The sequence below is a fragment of the Pterocles gutturalis genome, unplaced genomic scaffold (genome assembly GCF_000699245.1).
Source record: "Pterocles gutturalis isolate BGI_N339 unplaced genomic scaffold, ASM69924v1 scaffold1810, whole genome shotgun sequence".
Lineage (NCBI taxonomy): Eukaryota > Metazoa > Chordata > Aves > Pterocliformes > Pteroclidae > Pterocles > Pterocles gutturalis.
In genome coordinates this window covers 18013-39887 of record NW_010143031.1, presented here as the reverse complement: position 1 = coordinate 39887, position 21875 = coordinate 18013, and the positions used below count along the sequence as shown (strand labels likewise).

Here is a 21875-nt window from a genome sequence, read left to right as displayed (position 1 = left end):
CCAGAGGAGCTGGGTTGAGATATATGTAGAGCACACAGGTAATAAAGGTTTAACTGCCAAATTCTGGCAAACCTCAGCAGACCATTTCAGGGGTCATCATCTTAGTTAGGTCAAGTAAAAGAATACCCAAAGGTACCCTAAAACCAACATGAAACAACTTGTCCTAGTTCCAGGGGTTTTTAGTGATGGGGTTTTATATATATATTTAAAAAAAAAATTTTTTTTTTAAAGCATGGCAGTAGGAATTGTCTTCTTTCTCAGCCATCTTCTGAGAAACAGTTGAACTCTTCCAAAAGAGCTCAATTTTTCCAAAAATGCTGCACTCATTATAGACATCTGGGAAAACTTCAGTATATTAACTTGGCAAAGATACAGCAGAGAGAAAGAAATCACAGAAGGGAAGTTATTGGGCAGTTTTTAATTTTAGGTTTGGCTGCATATGCAGAGCTGTCTCAGTGTTGGCCTTTCGGAGCAGAGCGTGCTGACCTGGAGTGTATGTTGGTATGGGAGAAGAGCTATTGAACCAGGAATTCAAAACAAATCTATTCAAAGTGTGATATTTGCCTTGGCCTTTGAGAATTAGATGAGTGCATGCTCTTTGTAGCACAAGCTATGGCCTTAAATATTTTGTTTGTCAATCTGTGAGCCTGAAATCAGGATGTGTACACCTGTTCTTTGTAAAGTGAGTCCTCTGTGGATTTCTGATCATCTGGGCTTTTATTTCACATAAGCAGCATACAGTTCATGTAGCATGCTTTCATGGAAAAACAAGGGGGGAGGGAACCACAAGCTGCTAAGGAATTTACATGGGAAGTACTAGAAACCAAACATGCTTTCACTTGTTTTTCTTTTTTTTAAGTACAATTGAAAAAAGCAATGCAAGGAGTAAAAGCATACTGTGCTATGACTGGAGATTTAAGGTGTTAAAGATTGTTAGTCAATTGTTAGTTAAACCAACTGAATGATTTCGTATGTGTTGCCAGTTGTACTGGACTGCTCTGAAACTATGTAGTACTGATGGCCTCTGTCATGTCTTTCTGTAATGACTTTTTCTCTTTTAGGCCTTTGTGCAGGTCTGAAGTGGTAGGAATTGTCTTAGATGGGCTCTGTCTCTGTGTAATGGCTATCTTGAGAGCTATTGAGTCTAGTTTTCTGGAGGAGGTAGCCTGTCATGAGGATGGGTGTTTTGCCAGCCTGAATCTGAAGGAATTAAGGATATTACTGGACATCTCAATCATGAAGTGGTGCTGTTGTTAATTTTTATTATTTTTGTCACTTTGTAGTTGTTCTGACATTCTTATTCTTGTATGCTTTGTCTTATTTTTTGTCTGGGTAGGGGGTTTTTTATTGGTTTATTTTGTTTTGCTAGGGAGCTCTGTAAGCCTACCATCTCATGAGCATTTTGTTACTCACGTTGCATTCTTGTACTGTACCAGAGTTGGTGACCATGTTCCATCGGTGGAAGAGATGAGTGAAAGCCGCTGGCTGTATTTCAGGTGACACTGTGCTTTCCTTGATACCAAATTAACCTGGTGCTTGGCTTTCTTCATCTTTATAACACTGTGTGCTCTTTCTATACTATGGCATGCTGCTGCTGCTTCTCCTTTTCTGCAGAGTGCCGTAGATGTTCCTCAATTCTGCGTCTGTTTTCTTCTGAGCTGGGAGAGTGTGGATCATACATCATGTCTTTAGCTTATAAAAAAACCCACAAAACACATCCTTTAACTCTTGTGTATGAGTAATTAATGAAGCAAAATGAGTGTCTCTGGCCTGGGAAGACATGAAAACTGATAAATCATGGATGCGATCCTATGATTCTTAATCACACAGGTGGTATTAAGTATTCCTTGGGGTTATTTCATACAGCTGTTCAGGTTGGAGGGGACTTAGATTATTTAGCTCAGGCTCTTTGGGGATGTATTTTTAAAACTGCATGTTATCACATTGCTTTATAGCAAGATGCTAATAAGAGTTGAGATAAACTAGAATCCTAGTCTTCTCCAGTTGGTGGTTCCTAGAACTGATACATGGATAGAGAAACAAGGAAGAAAAATCTATAACTGGCAGCTATAGGAGGGTGTGTATTTGTTTGCATGTGTGTGCATGTATATATAAATATATACAGAATATATAAAGAAAACTCTTTGGGGTGGGGCAATGATAAGTTTTTCATGTATCCTGTCATACTTGAAGGTTCCCAGCCAACTACTAAATTTGCCAGAGATGCAGTATGTTAGCTTGTACAAGCAAATTTGAGAACTATTGTCTGTTACAGTCAGTCTTGGCAGTTGCCACACTAATTACATACACTGGAATGTAATAAAACCTGGTATTTTGGTAACTTGTGATCTATGTGTTGCAGGGCCTTGGAAAATATTTTGAAGTATCAGAAGAAATGGTTCCACCCATTTTAAAATGACACAGTGGAGAACTTGAAGTAGTTCTAGCTGCTTTTTATACCATTCCCTTCCATACATTTAGTTTGCACTTTGCATTCCACATTTTGTGTCATCCATTTTCTACTACACTGCTTAAATTACTGAATTATACATAGGCTTAGTGTTTGAGGGATCAAATCTGAGTAACTGCACTCCTACATGTTGTGCTGGAGTTCTAGCTGTAGAATAAGGACCAAGAAGGTCAGGAGACATTTAAGAGTAGAAATGCGATGCTTTGGTACTGGGCGTTAGGAGCTCAGTAGTAGTCCCTTTGCTATTGAAGAGTTCTTAAAGCATGAAAAACCTCTGATGCCCTAAAAACAAAACAAAATATACTTAAATTGGATTTTTACTGTAGCATACTCTTGTCTACAGACCCTGGTAAACTTCCCAAGGCAGAAATAAAGATGGCTGAACTTTATGTACTAGTAACTGTCTGTCCTGAAGTACTAAGGTATCTATCAAATACCAAATTGATGCCGATGGGGGAAATAGATGGATTTTTCACCAGTCTGGGGATATATATGCATTGTTACAGCTGAAAGACTGCTTGTATTCTTCATCTGAGGTCTGCTTTTTAAGAGTTACTGATTTGTATTGTCACTGTATGCCCTCAGGGAATCCACATGCAACTGCTGCAATGGGCTTTCAGTAAAGGGTTGAGGAGAAAACAAAGATGCTTGCTGGCATCTGCACTGCCCTGGCCTTGGCTGTCCTGTAGCCCATCTGTCCCTCAGTCCTTGTCACGCAGTCTGTACCTCTAAAGCAAAACACTATTTTCGACTAGAGTGGTGGTGCTTTTCTGCTGGGGGTTGGAGTGAAACACCACAGTACTAGCAAGGCTGCCCTCCCTGTGTCCCCGATCTCTGAGAGGGGATCTGCGTAAATCAACCCATTAACAATTTTTCTTAATTTAAAACCTAATTAAATAAATGAGAACTACTATTGGTCCTTACAGCATATCTAAATTACAGGAAGCTTTTTAAATATACTTAAGGATGTGAGATGGATTTTTTTCTTTTAACCACCAGGAAAAAATTATGTTGAAGACATACATGCATCAGTTCTACTTGTAATTTTAATTATGAAAGTAGTTAAGTAAGAATGAACTAACTAAATGTTTTCTGTTCTTCTCTCCACTGTAAAGGTTGGGAGAGACTTGACTGGGTTTCTGTATTGTTTTGTTTCAGGTGATAGAGATGAGACTTCCTTTAGAAATTTGGGGGCAGGCTCTGCCCCTGTGATGTTTGTCATGAGACCAGGCTGTGTATACCTAAAAACTTAAACAGGCAGGTTTGCTACAAAAAAGTAAAGTTTCCTATACAGTTCGTGATAGAGGATAAGAGACAGTATGCTGGTTGAAAGATACAAAAAGTAGTTGTGAAATTCAAAACAGTAATGTATTTTGTGTTAATCTGTGAACTGAGGAACACATTTTGAAACATGAACTTAAAAAAAAATTTTTTTAGAAAAGAATTAGTTAGAAATACTCAAAATATAAATTCACCTGAAGAATAACTTTGGAAAAAATTTTAAATGGACTAGCCTGTGTCGATGTACTATTTCAATATTGAAAGAAATGTCTGTAGTAAGAATTTTTTTTTCTGGAAGTTGACAGAGAAGCTCTCTTTTCCTCTTCAGTACAACAGTGAACCCAAACACCTGGCCTGTGATGCACTGTTACTTTTCACTGAACAATATGGCGATCCTCCTTTGGTCCTCCACTAAGCCCCCTTCCCTTCCCTAAGGGCAATTAAAATCCCCCAAACAAATGCACAACCTTGTGAGTCAAGTAAAAGCTGAGACATTATGAATTGTTTGGGTTTTCTTATGTACTGTGAAGTGAATGCTAGCCCAGTGAGTTAAAACTATTTAGGGAATGCAAGCTATGTTCATCTTCTGGAACAGCTTCGTGAACTACCTGTTCGTACTGCCAGTTGCACAGCTAACTCAAGCGTGGTTGCTGTGCATAGTGTGTTGAACCTCGCCAACATGCAGCTGGAGTTTGGAAAGCAACAAATATTTTTCTTTTATTTTTATGTGTATTTATAAAGGAATGCACAATCTTACATGTATTGCCATACTGAGCAGGTTTCCTGATGTTTCTTGTCAGCTTTCTGCACAAGGCTTCATTAGGTAACTCATCTGTCTGCAGAAAATCATTCTTACATCTTCACTGCTTAGTGATAGGCTAAGCTGTAGCATCTAAGCCCTTGTAACTTTTCAGAGCTCTTGTGTGTGGCATTTTGTTTTATCATGTGTTACAATTCAGTGCCCAATCTGTCTGTCCAGTGTTCCCTTACACTGGTGAAGCTTTTTAGTCTTAAGGCTGGTCAGTGACAATGAATTCCTAGGCCAAATGTGCCGAAGGGTTAAGATGACTCTGTATGTGGAAAAAGGAAGTGATAAGGAAAGAGACTTGGGAAAAAATCCAAGCAGAGGACTGGATCAGCACTATCTCTATGTGAAGCTTGCTGCAGGCTGTCTTAGAGTAGGCTTCTGGATTTTCCCTGAACTACATTGTCGTTTGGGGCCTTGGGTTGGCTTAAGGATGACTTAAAACTTTAGTTCAATGGCTACTTTTCTTCTTCTATTGTTCTATTAGAAAGTGCTGCCCTGGAAGTTATTTGAAGGTGTTCCCTTTTAGTTTAAGCCTTGACATCTTCTGTGCCTGCAGGTAAATCATGTCTGGATCACTGCTTGCCTTATGCAAACACGTGTCCCCGGGACACACATATGATATGGTCTTACCAGCAAGGTTCTGTTGGTGTCTGGTGGTCCTCAGGGATGTTACATAAACACCATGGCTAGAAATAGCTGATACAAAGTCTAGATAACAAAAATATTACACTAAACCAGCTCAGTTCCTTCCAAGAGAGGGAAATGAAGGTAGCCATTTCAGACAATGTTTTTGTTATTGTGTGCGTTTTCCTACACTTATTATGAAACACGGTAGGACTGAAACACAACACGTTTGAGACTGGCAATCTTACATAAAATTTGAGATTAGAGGTCTAGGTTCTACAAGAGAGTACAGAGATTAAGGCATGAATATGATTTTAAACCAGACAAGTCTAATCTTAACAAATAGCTATCCCCATAACAGACCAGAAAAACCTGAACATAATTACAAGGATTAAGTACCCATCTTGGATAGGAGCACTATGTGAAAGGATGGTTCAGTAATAAGATGCTCACTAACTATGCAAAAGTAAGACAGTTTCTTATTAACATATTATTCTGTAATCATCCACTATCTCATTGTACAGACCCTCCCTCACTCAGGTGGAAGACTGGACCAGACAGACCTCTTGTTAATCCACTGTGGCTATGTTGTGTTAGGTGAATGAAGCTTGCAGCAAATTAATATTGTGAGTCTTTATAAAGTATTTTTGTTGTGTCACACAGTGCATTAAAACTTGGGGTGTGTGTAGCTTTTTAATCTTATATTTGAGCTATTCTCAGGCCTATCTGGCAGCTAAGTTATTTGCTGTGTCAAATATTTAGGCTGGGCTTGTCCTTAGTCTCTGGTTTCTTGCTGCTGGACATGAGGGATGCTCTCCACTGAAGAGGATGTCACCCACAGTTCATCTTTTAAGGCAAAAATAGTATTTGCCAGTGTCCCAAAAGAATTGGCAACAAAGGTAAGCAGTTAAAGTTGATGCTGAGATGGAGTTAAAGCTGTTATCTACAGGTAGTTGCTTGAGTGAGAAAGTATCTTATTTATAGCTATGTAACTGCAGGGGAATAATGGACAGCTCTTCCTCCAACTATTCTTATAACCTCTCTGAATGCAGCTTTGCTGGGTGCTTAAAGTGCTTTTAAAATGCATTCTGCAGGGCATACAGTGTTTCCAACCCTCAGTAACACCACTTGCTTTGTTTTCCTAATGTTTCTGTAGGGTTGGGGTTGACCCAGATCAGGATCCTCCACCTACTAATGACAGCTTTCAAGTCTTACAAGGAGTAAGTAATTACATAACTTCTCTATTAGGCTGTTCTTATCTTACAACTAAGATGATAAAGAACTGCAGAAGCCATGTGCCTGGATAACCACTTTGTCTTAGCTGGCAAGTCAGTAATGCATTTTACTTTATAATATTCAAGTAATGCCCACTGAAAAACATTCTGTGGTGCTGGGTATAATGCTGCAGCAAAAAAATTTTTGTGTATACATATATATACACATATGAGGCATCAAAAACCTTCCCAACTCTACTAATACACTCTGCTTAACAATGTGCTTTTCTCTTCCCCAACCCACCCAACGTGCTTTCTTTTAACATGCTGCAGCATAAACAGTCCTCCCCAAGACTGACCCAGAGATAATCCTTTTGGCATCTGTTCAATAATTGATGCCAAATTTTGGCCCTCGGACTTGCTTAGAATCAAAGACTAAGTTTGCTAATCCCTTTTCACCTCCTGTATACTGTACCACAAGCCAGCTGGATCTTACCTGTACTACCTACCGCCTGTACAAGGCAAAAGGAGCACTAGGAAATTGTCATTTATATTCAGGAAACTGTTAATGTGAATCTTCAGTGGAGCTTTCTGTGCATCAGTAACAATTCAAGAGTTGACTTTTTTTTCCCTGCAATATGCTATTGGCAAACAAGACTATAGAAAGAACGTTGTTCATAGCAGAAATTTCAGTTTTCCTCATTTGTAAACTGAGTGAATTCACAGGAGGAGTGAAAGATCTGGGAAAAAAAAAAAACAAAGCAACACTTCCTGAGGCTTCACTGGGAGCTTCCTCTGTCCAGACCTTAGTTTACGTTCTCCCAGAGTACTGCTTGACGCTGATTGTTCAGTACCACAATTGGTTGCTTCTGTAGGAACCTGCTAGAGGAAGCTGAATGGCAGAAAAGACAGATGACTTTGGACCCAGAGGATGCTTATGGTGCAAGTGTGTGAACTCTGCTTTGTAAATCTCAGGTTGTATGCTGCTGGTGTTCAGGCTGGTTGCATGCACAGGACAGTTGCTGTATTTGGGATCAGCTTTCTCAGTGCTTTCTTCTGCCTTGCCTTTTTTTTTTTGTTACAGGTTGTACAGGTAAGAGTTGCCTGCTCAGGAAGCATCTCTTTCATTGCAGAAACTGCATTAGACATCTCTCTGTTCTTTGTAGAAGCCTGTGTCCAGCACACAAAATAGATTATGAAATGGTGGGTTTGGGTAACAAAAAAGGTGGACTTGGGTTTGCAGCTATCTGGAAGCAACTAGAAGGCCAGGCCTCAAAATACCTTCTACAATGAAGGCCATATTTATTGCATAAAACCAAGGTTAGTAAGTGGTGTCTTGGTAAGATGGCTTTGGCCAGTTCAGACTGAGCTTGTCAGTATTTGAGGAATTGCTTTAACAGGAAACAGAGCATGGGTATTCTGTTCTCATTCAGTGTCTGGGTGGAAATAACTTGTTTGGTCTTTTCCCATGTAAACATAAAGCACTTACCCATTTGTTTCCCTCTTTAGCTGTGCATTGCATTCCTAATGGTCTCCATTAGTCAGTTCCCTTTGGATTCCTTTTTCTTTCACCAAGCCAAGATTAGCAGCATATCACAGTTAGAGAAAATACATCATTTGGGACAGGGAGGGAGTGAAAATGTACTAAGCTTTAACTCTTGGTGGATCATGGATTTTTTGCAGATCAGAAGTACACAAGGCAATCCCATCTTGCTCTTTTTCCAGTAGTTTGAAAGATGATTCATAGAAAGCGTTCGCACTTCATCTGTTTTCCTGTGTTTAACTTTGGCCTCTGGCCAGAAAAAAACCCCTAAAACAGCAACAAAAGTGAAAACAAATGCAGCTGCAGGCCAGCTTGTGCAATGGCTTGCAGCATAGCTAGTAAAGGGATTATATTTAACACTGTTAGCACTTGTAAGGTTGATCTAGCATTTATGAAATTTGCATGACTTTCCTCAATTGTGATTTTATATGGATTCCTTGTTAAGCATGTTTATTTTGACTGTGATGTATTTTATCAGGTTTGTGAAAGTGTATCAGGTGTGATAAACTCCCTTGTTCTTCCAAGGAAGCAAGCAGCTTAGGGAAAGGACACCAAATAGAACTGAAGCTAAGGGAGCCAACCAAGCAATGAATAGGACTTGGTCTGGATTATTCCCATTCATTTATCTGGGGAGGGGGATGGGGGCAGGACATCAATGAGGCTTGTTTGTCAGTTTTGGACTTATTTCTATCTCCATCACTGCATTAATTGTGCAATAGGCTTTTAGACTCAAGGGAACTCGGTGCCAAAGGGCTCATTAAGGTAACTTGAGGATAGTGAAGGGGGCCTACTTCTCTGCACAGTTATTTCTGGTCTTTCTAGGGGAAGTAACCTTCTCAGTATAAGCATATAGCTTATACTCTAAATAGCTTTCTTCTACAATCTAAATACAGCATTGAAGTAATTTGTATTTTTTAGACAAGACATTATAATGGGAATGATTGGAATGTATGATTTGGTTTTTTTCTGCCTGAAATAATGGAATATGTTTTTATCTTATTTTTAGGATGGCCCGGATTCTGAAAGAAGGAACAGGACAAAACAGGAAAGTGCTTGGCTCTTCAGGCTATGGTATAGCTTTGACCATAAGTATCCTTTTGAAAACACAGCTTAGCTTCAAGACATTAACTGTTCATTTTTGTTTCTTTTCCATGTACCCATATGTAGCCTTAAGCACTTAAGGAGTCAAGCATGAGAAAGATCATGTATTTGACAGGTTCAGTGCACAGAACTGAAGCTTGAACTTGCTGACTCAAAAGATGGACCTTTCCTTTTTTTGGTGCGTGGTATGTCACACTTGCCAGGGGATGAAAACCAGTCAGTTCTAGCAGCTGAAGTTCTTTCCTAAACAATAAGACAGCCAATTAACTATTTCAGATCTGAAACTTCAGATTTGTTCCATTAAGCTGTTCTCATCTTCACTGGTGCTCAGAGCACAAACTAGTTTTCCAGTTTGTTGTCCATGCCTAAACCCCAACTCACAGCTCTGAAGAGCCATCTACTTTTGTGATGAAGTCCTCTTTGTAAGCCCATTACACATACAGGAGGTTCTGCAACTTAAAAGCTCTGTGTGATCCAGTTTATTTGCTTCAGTATACCCAGAGCTTCCTATGGGTGTTAAAGCAGAGAGTGTCTTTGTGTGTGTATTGTACCGTACAACCTTTCTGAAGCAATTATTATACTATTTAGTCTTGTTTCAGCTTCTGATAAGTTTTTGTGTAGTCGTCCTGTCTCTTATGCTTGTGGCTTTTTAATCTACTTGGCATATTCTTAATCAGTATATCATACAGGTGCCCATCCTTAACAGTTTACACGCACTTAGTGGGAAGTGGGAAAGCTAATCTTGTGACCATGGCAAGTGACTTGTACCCAGAAATTCAGTTCTTGATTCACAGTAATTTCTGGGGCAGTTAAATATATGTAAATATCTGTGACAGGGCCTTAATCTTGTTGCAGCTTGCATCTGGGAAGTGAGTCTTCTCCCTGGGGTCTTGTCCATTGGTGATTGAGATATTGCTGGCCTGGTTGGAGCACGGTCATTTCCTTCCATTCCTTGTGCATCAAGGTTTCCCACCCAGGGAAACCCAGGCGTAGTATTAAAAGCATTCAGGTCCTAATAGCACTTGCCTGTTCAGGATAAAATCTGATTGTGACTGGTGCTTTCAGATGTGGTACTAGTGGGCCAAAGCCCAGAGGAGTGTGTATGTGCTAGTTTAAATATTCATAAATCGTAGTGATCTTTAGTTAACCCTTTGCATAGTGGCTGGTGTCAGTGTATTGAGGTCATCTTTTGTTATTAAAAAAAAAAATACTTCTGTGATAAAAGCACGGAAGGATCTGGCTGTGGCTGACTACTTTTCTTTTTAAGAAGGAAGCCAAGCTATCCTCTTCCTCTGCCTTTACAAAAGGGATGTGCCCTATGACAAAAGGAGTAGTTGGCAATGCTGATTTCCCCTCAGCTGACGCTAGCACAAGCACAGCCCCCAGCAGCTGCAGCAAGGGCAGGGAGAGTGCTAGGTGAAAATTACAGCTTAATTAGATGTTTCATAGAAACTTAAAGGATGCTGGTAGTGTATTTGCTTTTTCAGTGGTGACCAGCAATCTTTAGAGAAGGTTTCTGTGAAGTTTGTGCCAAGGAAACTGACATCCAGAGGCAGAATTGTCTTACTGTATCTTGGAAAGATAAAATTCTGCTGCTTCTGTTGCAAGGAGGCATTCAGACAAACATTGTCTCTGTGGGCTTAAATTGCACTGAAGGGCTGATCTTTAGAATTGCCACCTCTGTACTTGTGGCTAATGTCCAAATATTTTTTGCTGTAGAAAAGCAGATTGTCTCAAAATCCACTCTTTTCAAGGGAACTTAACTTGAAAAAGATGCAAATAGATGCATTTGGCAGTGTGCTCCAACTCTGGCTATTGTCTGCAGAGCTCTGTGTGGATGGATAACTGGGAACATCATTCCTGTGGAACACAGAGTTCATTTAATGTCATGGGCTGTTCGCCACGTTCACCCACAATTGTTAAATGTGAAGAAAACTGCAACTTTGATGAAGTACCATATGTCTTTTACTGGGTTTGTTTTATTATGACTGAGTTGCTGTTGGCCACAGGGCAACGTGGAGGCTGGTGGATTAGTGTGAGAGGGAAGAGTTTATTTCTTTCCAGGACTGGGTGTAGCCACACAGTTGCTGGAGGAAACGTAATTCTCCAGTGGCATAATCTTGCCATTATATGCTCGAGTAAATATGCTATGCCAGGCTCTGCTAAAGGGGAGAGATAAATCTTTGCTAAAACAGCCCCTTCTTTAACCCGCTCTTTCCCCTAAGTACCTTGATCTGTTCAGAGGATCAGGGAAATTGTTATACTCACAAATGGACTTGATTCTCTCTATACTTAGAGGCCCAAGAAAGTAACTAGAATGCCTGCAATATATATTTACATTTAAAATAATCAGACTGACTTAAAAAAAGATAAATCTAAAACCAACCCAAACCTCTGTGGTCCTGATTTCAGACAATATTTGGAAGTCTTACCACTCTCCTCCTGAGCTGTTCTTGTGCCAGACAAGATCAGCATGCTGCTCTGTAGCAGGGACACCTTTTTTCACTCCTCAAGCATATCATCAGTCTGGAATACTAGTGTGAACAAGTATGGATTTACCTGGGGGTACAACTATGAAGAGAGATAAGACGCCTTCGCTTCCCAACCACATGCCCTCTCAATGTAGTCTAGTCTAGGTAGCATTGCTTTCCTTCCATGCTGTGTTATGTGGTTCTTGACATACAGTTTTCCCTTCACCTTTCTGAGCCTCTGTGTGGTGTGTATATGTGCACTGCAGAGAATTATAGAATCACAAACTGGTTAGGGTTGGAAGTGACCCTGAAGATCATCGAGTTCCAACCCCCCTGCCACGGGCAGGGACACCCTCCACTAGACCAGGTTGCTCAAAGCCTCATCCAGCCTGACCTTGAACACCTCCAGGGATGGGGCATCCACAGCTTCTCTGGGCAACCTGATCCAGCGCCTCACCACCCTTACAGGAAAAAATTTATTCCTGATATCTATCCTCTTTCAGCTTAAAACCGTTACTCCTCGTCCTATCAGAGGTGTCTTTGAGCCTTATCAGAGTAAGATCTCTGGTTGCATCTCTGTGGGTCAGTGACCAGCTAGCAGTTCAAGTGGCTGCATTGCTTTGAGGACATTGGATGGATATTATTTATTTCCTTGTCTTGAGCCACATAAGTATGTCTCGTTACCTCTAGCTTGCAACCTCGACACCGTGGTCCCATCTTCAGAGCAGAAATACCCTTGGACTTGTTCAAGCACTTGTACCTCTGCTTGCTCCTTTTGGCTCCAGAGAGCCCAAAAGCTGGAAACATTGCAACTGTCTGAACTTTTAAGAAGAGAGCTAGCTAGTTGCCCTTGCAGAAAATGTGTGAGTAAAGAAACTGCCCTTGAAAGGATCAAGGGGAAAATGTTGGGAGAAAGATGTTTTTCAATGTATGTTTTATATAAAATTATTGCACAGTACATAGATCAACAGCAGAACCACATTTATGTACTATTGTCTTTTTATTTTGAATAGTGGTTTTCGAGCACTGATGTGTTTTCCTTAACTACTAAAGTTATTTAAAGCCAATTCTCACTCACAGTGGCCCTCCATTAACCACAACTCTACCCAGCTGGTGTGGCCTGATAGCCCGCTGTCTGACAAGTCCCCAGGTTTATGATGTAAGTAGAATGACTCAGTACTTCTATGTTTTGTTTTTTGTTTAACTTCAGCAAAGCAGGTTGGTTTTTTTTTCTTTTTAGGCAAAAGGTTGATGTGATACACATATTGCAAGAAAGTGCTGTTTTTTTCTAGGCAGAAGAGATTTCAGATACCCTCCCCTAAGGCAACAGCTTCTGTTAGTAGAAATCAGAAATTATCTTATTGTTCAAATGCTACATTAAAAAAATAACATTTAAGGATATTGGAAAATTACAGGCCTAATCAACAAACCAGTTCTTAGTGAATCACTTCAAATTATTCGGTCCCTTCTTAACGCTTTTGGACAAGATTCTTTTCCTGTTAACACTAAGGTTGTGTTGAGGTCTCATTCAGAGAAGACGCGGACACGTTTGCCCATGCCGGAAAGAAATCTGGTAGAGCTTCCCTTCATTGTTTCCACTGTGAAATTTGAGATCACATTTCAGAAACTGTTAATCAGTTACTTATCTCAGTCTAGCAGGTCACTACAATGTCTTTACAGCCATGTCTTGCAATAATTAATGCTTTATTCTCCTATTACTCTGTCGGGATCCTGATATGTGTAATTCCTATCTGTGCAGTGCTTCTGAAACCTACAACTTTTTATGAGCTGCTTGTAAATAAAACCATAGTACTATGTGAGATCACTGAAATTTGCAGGTTCTCTGGAATGGTAACATCTCTGCTATGTTCAAGTAGTCTTGGACCAGATTCCTGTTAGTCTTTTCCTAGAAAGTTATTAATTCCACTTGCAACTTTGAAATGGTTCCCTGCATGTATTTCTGTATCATTAGCATCTTACTTTTATCTGATAACAAAATCTCAAATAAATTTGAAATATCTGCTGCCTGTTTGGAGATGTTAGTAATGCAAGAAATTGGCCTTGTTCCCATCTTTACAATGCCACTGGAGATCTTCAAACAGATCTAGGCTGGAAGGCATCCGTCAAACCAATTAGCCTATTTCTGTGTTGCCCATTTGTCTATCTATGTATGATCTTACAAGTTATCCAGTGACTGAGGATGTAACCAGAATGAACATGCAAGCTTTTTGGCTTTCATTTTCTCTAATAGTTGGGCTCTTCTTTTTCTCTTCTCATTCTTGGTTACTACTGCATGTGGAAACTTATTCTTTAATTGGATTGGTTCTGTGAAACACATACACGCACCCCCCCCTGCTTGGGATGTTAACTTCATCATTAAAACTGCTTATAAGGCTGCATACTTTTTAAACGTATACAATGTGGAACTTTCACATTGTATTTATATACATATGTTCCTATTTCAGTGCATTGCTGCATTAGTCTGAGGAAAGAATATAATTTTGAGATTTTATTTCCAGTTTCTTTTCAAGATTTCCAAACTCTACAGTTGCTTTATTGCTTTTAGTTTCTTTGCATGGCTGGCTTTGCTACAGCACTCGACTGTACCATTTTATTACTGGCTGAAAAGCTGTGGGATCTTTTTGCCTTCCTATTGAGTGCAGGTGAAGCAAGTGAGAGAGTCATGTCTTTGTGGGGACAGAAACACTTGGAATAGTTGTTGTTTTGCAAGGTATTTCCAGGAAAATTGAATGGTACATCTGCAAGAATTAGAGACTGAAGTCTTTGAATTAAACAACAGAAAAAGTCTGTAAATACTCTTCAGAATGTAATACATCTGGGAAATGTGTTTCAAAAAGAAGTAGTAAATCCTAAATCTCATTCAGGTGCATGCCTGAGCAGTTATGACATCTACAGAGAGAAGAAAGAGAAGAAAGCATACAAGTATTGTGGCTGCAGTGACTGTCTATCTGTGTATTGTTTTCAGCTTTTTTGTGATTTGTTCCCCCCACCCCGGCTTTATTTCAGTCTTATTTAGAATTCATTTTCACTTCCATGAGTGGGAGTACATCTTTTTAATTAGATGCCAAAGGGGAGTTCTAAAGTCTGAAAGTCAAATCATCTTGTTTACATACTAACTATTCACAAGTATGAGATTGTGCCCTCTAAACTTGAATTTGCATGGCATACATGTAATGTCCTGAGTCAGCATGCAGGGTGAAGTACAGTGGATTTTTTCTGGAGCTGTCATTACTATTACTTGCTGATCCTCTCTCACTGCTTTAAGACTGTGCTACTAGGCTCACCATTAGTTGTTTTCCACCCAAACAGAATCCAAGTTGGAACTTAAAGGCATGAAAGGCTGCTGCTGTTACAGTGTTTAAAATTATAATTTTCAAAAATTCGCTCCTATTTTTTTCTCCTGGTGTTACTTCAGTGTATTACCATTTGGCAGGGCCTTACAATTAATCCCAAACTAATGTTGGTCACTTTTTTCCTTCCCTATTGATGTGTCTGAAACTTTTAGTTTTGTCCACCATTTATCCCATTTGGAAGAAGCATCTGTTATCACCTCTTCTTCCTGATGAAGCACTCCTGGGGATTTTTTTTTCACTTATTTGTTAAGGGGTATGTTTTGTGTCCTACACACACTCCTACCCATTTTTTTCATTTTTTTGAAAGTTTAGGTCTTGCGACATAGTGCGACAACTTGGTATGAAAGTAGAGGGAATTTAATTATTTTTCTAAATACGCAAGACCAGTAAAGAAACTTCACTTGCAGTCTGAGAGTTACCTCCTCCAAGATTTATACAAAATTGGTAAGAAAACTGTTCATCATGCCTTCCCCTTCCCCTTTCTTAGTGGTTACAGCTTCATAGCAAAAATGGTTTCATTTTTTTGATTAATTTGAACTCAGATGAGAAGTAGAGAAACTCTAAGCGGAGCATTAGATTTAAGTTGGTAACATATTTTGCATGCATACTACTTGATGCTTTTGTTCTGGAACCATAAGATAAGTTCACTTCTGATGCAAGTTTTGTCATCCGTGATGACTGCACTGTATTCAGCACCAGCAGCGTACGTGGTGACTACCAGCACTTTGGATGTGCAGTGTACTTTGCATGTGCGTCTTTTTTGCACTGCCTTAGGAGGCAGTAAAGACTGGCTTTGTAAGAAGTAACGCTAAATAAGCTTCAGCCATTTTAACGTCTCCAGCATGCATTTTTAGGAGAATGAACAGATTTTACCACAAATGGGATAGAATGCTGTGAGGTCCCTCAGGGTTATGGTCAGTACATCAAAGCAAAATTCAGTCTTTTGTAGAGTTTTGGATTTAGGTACTTAGCCATTGTAGTTTGTCAATTTAAATGGTGAAGTTCAGACCTATGTTTCTTGAGTGAATTGAAGCTATTCCTACAGAACTGTAGGGAATTGCAGAGGCCGGTCTAGGGTTATTCTTGGAAGAATTTCAAGTCTCTAGAGACCTACTTGGATACATTTCCTGTCTTTCTTGAAAGAATTGTTCATGCTGCATGAAGCATAGTAGGTTTTTTCACCCATCCTCTTTGCTTGCAAACATAGCAAATCCATGTACTACATGAGATTGTTCAAGGATGTTCTCTGGGGAAATATATGAAATAAACTGCCTGCTGCTTGCCGTGCTATTCAGAAGTGAAATGAATAAGTGGAACTTGGCTTGTACAAGCCAATGTTTGTTCACTGTGTTGAGAGAAGGCTCAATGTTTTCCCTGGAACTGATCATGTTTACATACATGTAAGTATAGGCTGGGACAAACCAGCAAAGGCTGAGTTAGGACTTGCCATATAGCATAAAGCCTGCAGCCCTCTCCTTTCAGGATCGTGCTTCCAAGAGCTTTTCAGACTTTTGGGGAAGCTCCAGCGTACTGTGTGTTCTTACCAGTTTCTTATCTGACAGGTGGCTGCAAGGATTTGCTGTTAAATAGCATTGTGGAGACAGGAGGTGCTTTGGGAACTTGCTGCAGCCGCTTCAGACATGCCCCTGATATCACAGTACCTCCTGGTGCGCTGACACTCTGCCTTCCCCTTCTTGGTGCTTCTTCAAGGGCAAACACCATGAGAAGCTCTATTACAAGTTGCCTTTCAGCTGCTTCAACTTCTTAAAACGTAAACAGTCAACAGTCACAAACTGCCTGTTTCTTACTAATTTTCATCTTTATTTGAATGTCTCTTCTTCAAAAAAAATATATAGGGATATCAGTTTTTCTTAAACAGCCAATTATTTTGTGTACCTTTTTAATCATCTTGGTCCTGTCCCTCAAACTTCCACTTTTTTGCAATGGAAAGCTTGTAAAGGCTGTTTCTGCCAACTATAGCTGAACCCTTTAATTTCTGCCTTTTTATTTTTTAAGAGAGTGACAGTAGATCAATGTTTTCTTTGCAATCAAAGCAAGCAAGTGTCCTGAACTATATTTGCTCTTTGAGAACAGTGCTCTCTGTCACAGTAACCCTGCCTCTAGTAAGTGATGATAAATTTGGATGCCACGAAGGGTCTGAGAAATTAGCATTCATTCTAAGTAGGGCTTGCCTTGCACCCAACACTGAACTGTACCATTTCTTTTGTTGGTTTTGGTAAACTCCTGACACCTCTTCCAGTCCTCATTAGTTAAATATTCTGTATCATCTAGAGGCTTCTGCTGCTTTATTTTGGCTGATAGTTGTTCTGAAATAATGACAGGAAGCTTTCCCAGGAAGTTTTATTTAGCCAGGCACTGCATTTTTCATCATGGATAGGTTAATCAGCATTTTCAATCTCAAGTGCCCTGAACTCCTGTTCTGCAATACAGGTAGGGCTTTCTGGTGAGGTTGATCACAGGCATCCTATCTGACGTAGCCTGTGCCCTCTTTCCTTTGCTGAAGTGGAAGAAAATTATGTATTTTGAGAATGTAGCCTGATTGGTGTCCAGCCTACCAAGGAGAAGAGCGATACAGACACTTGAGCTCTTCCTAAGCAGTATGGGGCTATTCACGTGGGGAAATAGTTGCTTTCAGTTGCAAGAAAACAAGCTTACAGTACTGATAGAATTTTCTTCAAATATGAGGAAGCCCCATTTTCTGTCCTATTCAGCTGTTTTGCCTTTTACCAAGACCATGTTAAACAGGAGTGAAACATGGTACGATTGCTCATTGTTGTATTTTGCTGTGTAGAGAAGTGTTTTGTTACACTTATGGTCTCTGACCACATATTTCATCCCATCTCCGCCAAAATAAATTCATAGGGTTTTGCGAGCCACTTTCTTAAATGATTTTGAAAATAAAACATATCAGAACTAGTTACAAAACTATGAAGCAAGCACTTTCTTGTATTAATCTTTTGCACTTTTATGGCTCAGGAACATTCCTAAGAACTAGGTCAAGGAATTCTCTATTTAGTAAGGTATAGGTAAGAGTAAGCCCATAGTTTAAAAGAGTGTGGTTAGTTTTCCATCTATAACAAAAAAAAAATTGTTGAGGAAACCTTGAATATAAAGAATCTGGGCCTGATGAGTTCTTAGCAGTTTGCATGAGTCTTTTACTAATGAACTTGAAATTAGCAACAGATGCAACTCGGACTTTATTACTGGAGTGACTTAATTGTGTTTGGTCTCCAGGCTTTTTCCTGTGCTACCTTCTAAATTGTCATGCAAAAAACGGTGTATACTGCTCATCTTTCCTGTACTTCTGGTAAACTTTCAGTGCTATTAAATCCCTAGTTACCGGTTTCATAATCTAGTTTTTGGATTCAGCTTCCCCTCATCTCTCCGCAATAGCAGTAGTTATACAAGGAGCAGTAAGCTGATTTGCAAACACTGGGTTCAAGGTTATTTTTAACATTTCTTAAGGTGGAACTTTACCACTTGCTGCTTCTATATTGACAAGTAGGTAAACTCTTCTGTTCAGTTACCTTCTTGGCAAAGACCAGATTTTGGGCACTGTACAAAGAATTTTCTTCTTCTTTTTACAGAATCAGGAACAGCTTAGAGAAGAGGATTCTGATTTTATTCTGAATGATGGTGATCTTACTGTGACATATGGTGATACAACAATAACTGCAAACGGTTCTTCTGGGCCCCATACAGCTACCACTAGCCTTGATGGCAGGAGAACGAAAAGTAATTCAGAGGAAGTACTGGAACGTGATTTGGGAGCAGCAGATCATGAAGTTACAAGCAGGGGTACCCGGCTGGTATTTCCTCTGGAAGACAATGCGTGATTCCTGACTCAGTAAAAATAATTCTTGCTTTGTGGATGGATGAAGGAGGACTGCAGGCCACTGTGTCACTTGAGGTGGGGATGTTTGTTTAAACAAGTTAACGTGCGTAAGTGGTTTTACTAGGGTCTGAAGATGTCACCTATTTTTTACTCAAGATGCTGACAGTGGGGTTTTCTAAATGTCTGAAAATAGACAAATGAGAAAACTGGTCATTCTCCTCTTTTCAACTGCATATTGAATCCAAGTATAACTAGCATGCTGCAATTGTCTTGTTCAGCTGCAGCAGCTCTCTCTGAAGAGAGGTACATGAAAACATTGTCATAGCACTGAGCTTGTCTTGGCTTAGCTTGGGAATGTGGAAGAAGAAATTTAAACATGATGGTTATTATGAGATAAAAATGGACGTGTGTGTATCTGAATGTGGAGAGATCCACTGTTAACTTCTCTTGTGAGGTTGAGGAAACTATAAAGTAAAACAGGACAGTATACATTAGGACTACAGGTGCATGAATGGAAAACTCAGTGGGGAATCTGTTACTGCAAGCTGTACTTAATGTATTTCAGGGAAGAAAGGGAAAAGAAGATTTCTTCCCTGGACAAGTATTTAAATAGGAAGGCAATGAGAGCTACTTGTCCCTTTAGCTTTGGGCAACTTGACTATTACTATTAGTCTAACTTCTAGTGCCTCAAAAGAAAAACATCCAGCTTCCTGTGGTCTAAGATGTACCTGACCCGACACAAGCCCGGAGGCAGGCTCTCTTGGGTAGAAGTCATGAGGTGAAACTTTCTCTCCCTTAAGTTTCTTAAAATCGGATTAAGACAGTTGTAAATGTATCTTGGGCTAGGGAAAACAGCAGATAAGAGGAGGAGGGGAGGCAGGAAGAGAGAGAGTGAGAGAGGCAGTATTGAACTTGCATGGAACCATGAGGTTTCATATTGCTCAGAAGAATTCATGGACTCTGCTTACAGTTCTTCTGTGTGATAAACAGCAAACATCTAATTACATGGACACACAAATACTACTGGCTTTACCATTTGTGACTATCCTAAGAGAAAGGCGTTTGCTCTTGTTCTCTTTTGCAGAGTAGATGTGAACCTTCAGTGGGGCATTGCACAACACATAAGCTACAGAAGCGATAAACTGTAGTATCATCTTAAATGTGAAAAGGGAAAAATCTTTGCCTAGTATTTAGCCCACTTACACATAGGCTAGCTTTAACTTATTGCTAAATGCTTTTTAATTTCCAAATTAAGAGATATCATTGTCTTTGCCAGTAGCTGAAAACTTATGCTTTGAAGGGCAATTCAGCTATTTAAAGCATGCTAAAGTGTGATTTCATTCTCATGTCTCAAAAGGTTTATTTTTTTAAAGACTTTTGTGGCCCACTAACGTGATGTAATATCAGTTTGTCTAAAAAGTGTGTTTTTCTTGCTGCCATTTCAGTTGTTCGTCTCATAAAATTGTGAGTAACTATCCATGCTGTTTTTCCTTAGCTATTAAACTTAACGGGCTAACTTCAGTATGAGAACTTACTGCTGCAGAGAAACATTGCAGTCATATTGTCGTGTCTGCATTCTTTCAGATGTGTTCTCTAACAAGTGATCTACCTCCTTGTCTGTCCCTCCAAGGTAAATTTGTAAAGGGCATTGATCTATAATGACTGTCTGACTTTATTAAGAAAAGAGACACGAGGAAACCAGAAGCTTTTTTTGTGGAAAAACTGGAAGAGCAATACAGTGAGCTCTGTTCTTAAATGGTGAAGAGAAACAAACCCTGATGAAGATCTCTTGAGCAGACCAACTCATTTTCAGTTCTCCTCTGCTTTCAAGGAAGACAAAACAGATAGCAATGATCCATGCTATTTATACTGTTTACATTACTTGTTTTTACTTTTTTTTTTTTTAAGTGCTCTGGCAGTAGAAAAAGTAGTTTCCTCCTGAATTACAAAACCAATTGCATTTACTTTGGATAAGTTTTTGGGAGCCATACAGTCAATACTGAGTGAGAACTTGAGACTTCTACAACAATTAGAGTTACCAGATGAGTCATATGAACCAAATTTTGGGTTGAGACAGTGAAACTTATCCAAAATAAATGGACTTAATGCAGTGAGGCAAATCTTTATATGCAGCTTGAAGCTGAAGCTTACCAAATCACTCTGGTTGAAAAACAGAGCCTTATGCAGAGAGAGGTCTGTTCTTTGGAAGAAAGATCATGTACAGATTCTGGAAGTAGAAATTTCTGTCTCATTAGCTTCCTCAGGAAGACTGAATCTCTTGAAAGCATCAATAAACCATCATAGTGCAGATGCTTCTCTGTCTGTGTTTTTAATTCCCGTGGCAAAAATATACAATTGAATTAAGTTCACCAGTAAGCCCAAAATGTGGTTGTGAAAGAGCAGCCAAAATAGATGGATCATTGGTGAGAGGTGAGGAATGTAATAGCCTGACTGCCCATTCAAAAATTACTTAAAATGCTTATCCAACATGATGAAGAGAGGCCCATGTACACAAGCTTAATTTTTATTCATATATTACAACAATGAATTTTGTTCCTTGATTTTTACCTATTTTTCATTTTAAGTCTTCCTCCAAAATAGAACTTCACTGACAACAAAAGTTAAGATAAACCATCTAGCTTCTTTTTACTACTGATGCTGATCCTGTACCAAATTCCCAAAGGACTCCTTTATTGGAAAAGTGCGAAGAACAAAAAAACCCCACCCCCTTGTCCTGAAATACTGCATATTTCACCAACTCTCTAATAGATCCTTTTTTCTTGTATGTATCCTTTTTAAAGAATAGTTTAATATATTCAGTCCCTTTCCCATAAGATCCTGAGCTGGCAAGACATTGATCGAACCATACGAGCAGATAAATATTTTTTTATGAACTTGGTATGAGGTTTTGAATAGAAAACACAGCCTAAGATGGTAATGAACAGCAATCAATACATATTATTATCCTTTTAAAATGGAAAAAGAAAACCTGTAAGATGATTGTCTTCACTGAAAAAAGTACTGCCATACTGGCATAGGATATTGGAGCTTATGTGTCTGCCCTTGAATTAGAAAGATTTTAATTTACAGAATTTGGAAGAACACAATTTCTAGAAAAGTGGCATTTTTGTGC

At 39.3% G+C, this 21875-nt stretch overlaps 1 protein-coding gene across 1 annotated transcript in view; it reads left to right on the top strand.

Moving 5' to 3' along the window:
* SLC9A7 (solute carrier family 9, subfamily A (NHE7, cation proton antiporter 7), member 7) overlaps positions 1-18743 on the top strand; it is a gene marked incomplete at its 5' end in the record, with an annotated part of 39115 nt that extends 20372 nt beyond the window's left edge. The window contains 5 exons of the mRNA XM_010084550.1: positions 1437-1496; positions 6340-6403; positions 8947-9029; positions 12566-12671; positions 18495-18743. Of these exons, the coding sequence (XP_010082852.1) occupies positions 1437-1496; positions 6340-6403; positions 8947-9029; positions 12566-12671; positions 18495-18743 (562 nt within the window). The remainder of the gene's footprint in view (positions 1-1436; positions 1497-6339; positions 6404-8946; positions 9030-12565; positions 12672-18494) is intronic.
* Between the last annotated feature and the right edge of the window lie 3132 nt (positions 18744-21875).